General features: G+C 38.5%; 1 protein-coding gene across 7 annotated transcripts in view; it reads right to left on the bottom strand.

The window, feature by feature from the left end:
* Prex2 (phosphatidylinositol-3,4,5-trisphosphate dependent Rac exchange factor 2) overlaps positions 1-6762 on the bottom strand; it is a 308733-nt gene that overhangs the window by 89849 nt on the left and 212122 nt on the right. For all 7 annotated transcript variants that reach the window (XM_029556999.1, XM_029557000.1, XM_008854785.3 and 4 more), the window contains one exon: positions 5869-6012. In XM_029556999.1, coding sequence (XP_029412859.1) covers positions 5869-6012 — 144 coding nt within the window. The remainder of the gene's footprint in view (positions 1-5868; positions 6013-6762) is intronic.

Here is a 6762-nt window from a genome sequence, read left to right as displayed (position 1 = left end):
TTTTTTTAATTATAAAAAGTATTTATTGTTTCAATTATAAGTATCATATAATGCTCAATGGGAAACTTAAAAGATTGAGCTTCGGATGAGCCTTTAGGAAAATTTCTGGAAGAAAGAAATGGTTGAAGGGAAGTAATAGGAACATGACAACGGTTAGAACAAAATCATCCTTTAAAAGTGGGATGTGGTAGCACACACTTTTAATCCCAGCACTCAGGAGACTGAGGCACACAGAGCTGAGTGAAATCAAGGCCAGCCTGGTCTACACAATTAGTTTCAGGCCAGCTGCAGCTACAGGGAAATCCTGTCTCAAACTAAGAAACAAATTCAATCTCCCTTAAAAAAAAAAAAAAAAAAAAAAAGACAAGAGCGCTTAATAGGCTAGGTAATTTAAATTATTTGATGCACATAGATACCTTTTCAATTAAAAGTAGGAGTTTTTAGTTTAAGATGCCCCATTCCTGGAAATGAAAAGCCAAAACTCCCCACAAGTGTGCTTATGGAGAAAAGATCAGCCCTGCATGGTTCTATTAAAGAAAATAAGCATCCGGGGATGGAGCGATGTCTCAGCGGTTAAGAACACAGGTTGTTCTTGCAGAACACCCAGGTTTGAATCCCAGCACACACATGGCAGCCAACAACTCTCTGTAACTCCAGTCACAGAGGATCTGATGGCCTCTTCTGTGCTCTGAGGCCATTGCACGACATGGGTGCACTTACCTACATGCAGGCAATACACACATACACACAAAATAAAAATAATTATTAAAAATTTTTTTAAAAGAAAGAAAACAAGCATCCAACAACCAGGAAACAAATATTCAATAACATCCCGCACTCAGCGATCCCATATGTTTTAAACCACAAAGCTTTGGAGATGCCACATCAGCAGGCAGAACACATGGGTTTGGGAGCTCAGGATGGCAGTGGAAGTGGCCGTGCCTGACATGCACTGAAAGATGAATTGAAACTCTCAAAAAACATGGCAAGGTCCTAAACCCCAGCACTTGCAAAATGCAAATGCAACTTTACTATGAAATGTGGTCTTTGACTATGTCATCAAATTTTATTTGATATTGGATTAGGGAAGTCCCCAATTCATGACTTGTCTCCCAGTAAGAAGTAAGCAATTTGTATACAAAGTCGGCATAGACATACAAGAAAGGGAAGATGTCACTGAAGATGGAAGCTGAGCCTGCAAGGAAGCTGCCGCAAAGCAAGCGATACTGAAGACAGCTGAAAGTCACTGAAGCCTCAGGAGGAGGGGAAAGATGGCTCCTTAGGAGGCAAGGAAGGATGGCTCCTTAGGAGGCAGGGAAGGATGGTTCCTTAGGAGGCAGGGAAGGATGGTTCCTTACGAGGCAGGGAAGGATGGTTCCTTAAGAGGCAGGAAGGATGGTTTCTTAGGGACTTTGAGAGAACATGGCCTGAGGACAACTTGCTCTCCGATTGCAACCCTGCAGAACTGTGATAGAATGAATCTCAAATGAGGCAGTTGCTATGACAGCCTGGGGGAAATTGGACCATCAATTTCACTGGTTCACTTGGGGACTCCCTTGTTCTTCCTATCCCTGAAAGTCTGGTTCTGCTGGTTTAAAAATCTCCAAAGAGGACACTTTCGCTGTGAAAAGAAGGAGAGGCCCCACTGAAATGTACGCTATAGTTTTTACCTGGCTACTTGAAGTTCCCAGCTAATCACCAGTCATTAAGAAAAGCATTATCATTTCAGCTAGGCCAGAGGACCCTGGTCACCAGACAGTCAGGCTAGTGTGACCTGATAGCAGGGGGAAGCCAGGGGTCTGCTGAAGTCCTGTTTGCCTGAATATTATGGTAAGTGGATGAGGATGAACAATCCTGGTTTGAGAGGGGCACAGAGGTTAGGAGACCCAGACCTAGGAATAAAGTCGTAATGATATCACAGATTAGTTACCAGGAGCAAAAAAATATCTAAGCTGGGAGGAAAACTCATCTACAATCAGAGCAGGCCCTGATCTAATGACTGCTTCTTCTAAATGATCCCCCCTTGCGTTCCATAGGAGCCTCTTCCAGTCCTTACACAGCTAGTATCTGAGGGACACAGGCAAGGACTGCAGAGGATGCTTCAAGAGCTGCCCCCTCAGAACCCCTGTCCAGAATAACCAGCTCATTGCACAGTTGCTGAGCCCTGCAGAAGACGTTCCTGAACTCTCCACTCAGATCATCATCAACTTTTTGCTAAAGAAAATGCCAATCAAGGTCATGTCACCTTGAAGGGGCAACCTACATCTTAATGATATAAAAATATAAAATTGTTTACATCGCCCTGAACCTGTTTGCCTCATTCTGCACAGACTCTAGACATGCCGAACATTTACGAAATAAATTAGGGTAATTAAACAAAGAATAACAGGATAATTGCAGTACTTCATAACCCATGAGGACCAGTGGTTTCTCATCCTGGTGGAATCAGAATCACCCAGAAAAGTGCAAATTATCTTCCTATTCATGATCTGCCTCCCAGTGATTCTGCCTCAATTGATTTATGTGGGGCTGGGCATGGTTGAGTTCCAACACCTTCCTAAGATGATCTCTGTGCAGCCAATATTCAGACCTGCACTTTCTTCTGCCTGGTTCCTCTTCTCTGAAAGCTGTGGCCTCCAGCAATATGCATTCATACCTTCAACCCTGCTCACGTCCAGCCCTTAGAAGGAGAGAATGACACCCTTACTTCTGTTATGCCATTCGTGGCACCACGGGCAACATCATGAGAGCTTACTTTCATGAAGTGCCCAGGAAATTTTCACATTCATCCAGTTGTTCTATTTTTTTGACTTGTTAATGAAGAAACATGTACCCACAAAAGTAAAACCCTCCACATAAATGCTTATCCCAAGGAAAGACACCCTTTGAAATCTCTTCAGTTTACCACCACTTTTGATTACCAAAATGAGTAGTTCTCTACTCAAACTGGGTCTGGATCATCTGTGCTTCTTTCAGAACACTGGGAAATAGTAAAGATTCCTCATTTGGAGCTTTATGACTTTTTATGGAACTCGTACACCTCTTTAAATGTACAACTTTACCATTGACAGTTTTTTAATAAAACAGTTTCCCAGCCTTCTTTACCTATCTGTGGCCATAACTGTAGGCATGTTTCCACTTTCACATCTTATTAACATGAGGTATGAAAGCCAAATGTTTGCTGCAGCTTTTCTTTAAATTATATTTTAAAGTAATACCATAGTTACTGAAAAACTATGCATTTAGGATTATTATTTTCAATTGGCTTTTGCCAAGACTATAAAGGCTGCTGATAAAATAGTATTTTCTTTCCTTCTTTTATTATTATTTAATTAATATTTATTATTATTATTTATTATTATTAAGACAGGGGTCTCACTATATAGCCATAGCCCTGACTGGCTTAGACTCACTATGTAGACCAGACTAGCCTCAAACTTAAAAATTCCACCTGTCTCTGCCTCCTGAGTGATGGCATTAAAGGCATGAACCACCATGCCCAGGTTAAAATAATCTTTTCCATGCACACATTTGTTATTGGTATGAATATTCACTTACTGAAGGCGGACGAGTCACAAATGAAATATTTTTTATAAAGAGATGTTTAGTGCCATCTGTCATATCAGAGTGATTTCAAAGACATAATTTTTAAAAAGGGATTTTTAATAAAGACATAATTTTTAAAAAGACATAATTTTTAAAAAGAGTCTAACAAGATGACTCAGCAGGTAAAGATGTTTTATGCCTAGCAATGCAAGCCTCAAGACTACACACACACACACACACACACACACACACACGCACGCACGCACGCACACACCCACACACTAAAAAAGGAGAGAAAAGGATACACCCCCACACAAAAAAAAGGAAAGAAAAATATATAAAGAAGCTTTCAGAACTGTAAGCTTTGTTTAAAGTTATAAAAGCAAACATTACATTCAACCTTCATCCCTGTCTTATAGAACTTAGGGGATATTAAACATATGTCAGACTAAGGTGATTTCCTCACATCTCCAAAGATCTATTTTTGGTCATTTTTTTCTTTTTCTTCCTTTTCTTACAGAATGTTTATTGCCTACATTAACCTTACCTATAAATCACAGATCTCCAAAGAGAAAGGAAAATGCTTCCTAACAGTCGCCTCAACACAGAAACTTCCCTCTGGTGAATGGATTCTTACAAAGATCTCTTTGTGATAGTTGCAGCTTTAAACTATGGAAACTAAAGAAAATCGGTTTCTTTTAGAAATCAGACTTTAGCAGTCTGCAGCACAAGCAACATTTTCACTTGGCAGTAAGTTTAGCCTTCACACTCCTGACCACTCCTTAGTTACCTCCCTTGACTCTATTTCTCTGCTTCTCTCATTTTTATTAGACTATTAAAATTTACAGTAAAATCAATGTAGGTCTTGAAAATTTGAAAGATAATTCTGTAGGGCACCAGTCAGAGAAACAGACATAACCTGGCATCCATAGCAAGCTTATTTTAGAAGTTGAAGGGCTCATAACTAGAAGAGACCACATAACAATCTGGATGTCTCATCTTTTCTCATAAATCTTTTACAATTTCAGGATTAAAAAAAAAAAAAGTGAGATCTAGGGATGTGGTGTCTCACACCTTTAATCCCAGCACTCAGGAGGCAGAGGCAGGCAGATCTCTGTGAGTTTGAAATCAGCTTAAGTTACATAGAAAGCTCCAGGCCAACCTGGGTTAAATAGCAAAACCTTGTCTCAAGCATCAAACCAACCAAACAAAAGTAAAAACAAAACAGAAACACTCTGTCTCTTTCAGCAAAAATGACCCAAGATCCTGCCTTGTAAACCAATATCATAGCAAGAATCTAACTTTACTCTTAAATTTTTTACATATTTCCTGAGAAAAACTGATACAAATAATAATAAATGGCATCAATTTAGCCAATCAATGATATGAAAAACATTTATCAAACAAGTTTATAAATACATATAACACATAGTCAAGAGTAAAAAAAAATCTGTGCATTTAATTTTTTTGACAGACTCTCATTGTACAGCTGAATCTGGTCTTAAATTAACAATCTTCCTTGTTTAACTTCCTGAATGCTGGAATTATAAGTATGCACCACAATATCCAAAAGAGATCTTAAAATATTTTTATATTTTATTATTATTATTATTTATGTGTATGTGTGTATTGCCTGCATGTAGGTAAGTGCACCCATGTCATGCAATGGCTGTGGAGGACAGAAGAGGTTGTCAGATACCCTAGAACTGGAGTTACAAACAGTTGTTAGCTGCCATGTGGGTGCTGGGATTCAAACCCAGGTCTTCTGTAAGAACAGCCAGTGTTCTTAACTGCTGAGCCATCTCTCCAGCCCCTGATCTTAAAATATTTTAAAAATAATATTTTATTTTCAAATATATTCTGTCATAAAATAGTCTAACCATATAGTTTTAATGGGTATACCAGTTTATTCACTTTAACTTACCTTAATTTCTTTGAATTAACTTATTTCTCTATTATATAAGACGTTCCAAATATATTTAATAAATATTTAAATCAAACATAATTTTTTTTTTGAGACAGGATCTCCCTGTAGCCCCAGCTGTCCTGGAACTCACTATGTAGACCAGGCTGGACTTGAACTCACAGAGATCAACCTGCCTCTGTCTCCTGAGTACTGGGATTAAAGGAGTGCACCATCACGCCCGGCAAAACTATTTTCTTAATAAACATTGCCAGAATAATTATATTATCTGACTACTGTGAAGGGTTTGTCAAGTTAGTGGAAAAAAAAAAAAAAACCTTCACTGTTTAAATTACTTAAAATACTGATAAAGATAAAATAATTTAAGTACCTGAAGCATAAAAAGGTAAACAGCTTACCTTGTGAAAAGAGAACAGGGTGAATTTTAAATCCCCCTCCATTCTTCAGTCGCTGTGGCAGTTGATCAAAATGGTAACTGTCAATGTAAAAGAAAACCTTCAGAGCCTGCCGGCTGCCTTCAGCTTGGTACGTAAGAGGGACATCTGAAATGACATTGAGTGCCATGTTACTTCCTGAAGTCAAGGATATGCTGGACAGTACATTTGGATGATTTAAGAAATAGTTTTTCACTTTTACAAGGACTCCTGAAAATTACTAAGAAGAAAGGTATTAAGAGTGCTCATGTATATCAAGGCCAGGTGAAATGCAAAGTGTTCTGCAGTCAGAGTATTAAACCAGATTCTTGTTAGCTAAGAAACAGACTTATTACTGTGCTGAGTGCAAACTCTGTAATAGGAGACTTTGTTGCACTTTGACATACCAGATGCCTCACTTAACTAAATGAGGAGTTTCACGACACATGGTTTGGATTTACAATCTCCCCGAACGGTTGCCTCATTCATCTCTTAGTAAAAATGAGCCTTTGAGGTACATACTTCCTACACAGAATGGGAGAAGGAGAGTACACAGCAACCATTAAGAAGATCAACATGGGTTTCGTATGTTCCGTTCCCTGAGTACCAGATCAAAACACGCCATCCTTTGCTGAGAATGCCTAGTGCTCATTAGAAACTATCTTCCAAAATTTTATAGCTATTTTGAAATATCCTACATTTAATGACTTAAAAAAATCAGTCAGCTTTAATGACTAAATGCTGTGAGACTGTTTCACACTATTGGAAATTCTCTTACCTTTATACTTATCCATAATAAATAGTCCCATGTAAACTCTTCCTCAAAATGCTCAAACACTTACATACACTAGCTAGTTAAAAATTAAGAGCAAAATGTAG

The sequence above is a fragment of the Nannospalax galili genome, unplaced genomic scaffold (genome assembly GCF_000622305.1).
Source record: "Nannospalax galili isolate Female #2095 unplaced genomic scaffold, S.galili_v1.0 scaffold247, whole genome shotgun sequence".
Classification (NCBI taxonomy): Eukaryota; Metazoa; Chordata; class Mammalia; order Rodentia; family Spalacidae; genus Nannospalax; species Nannospalax galili.
This window is presented reverse-complemented; position numbering and strand designations above follow the sequence as displayed.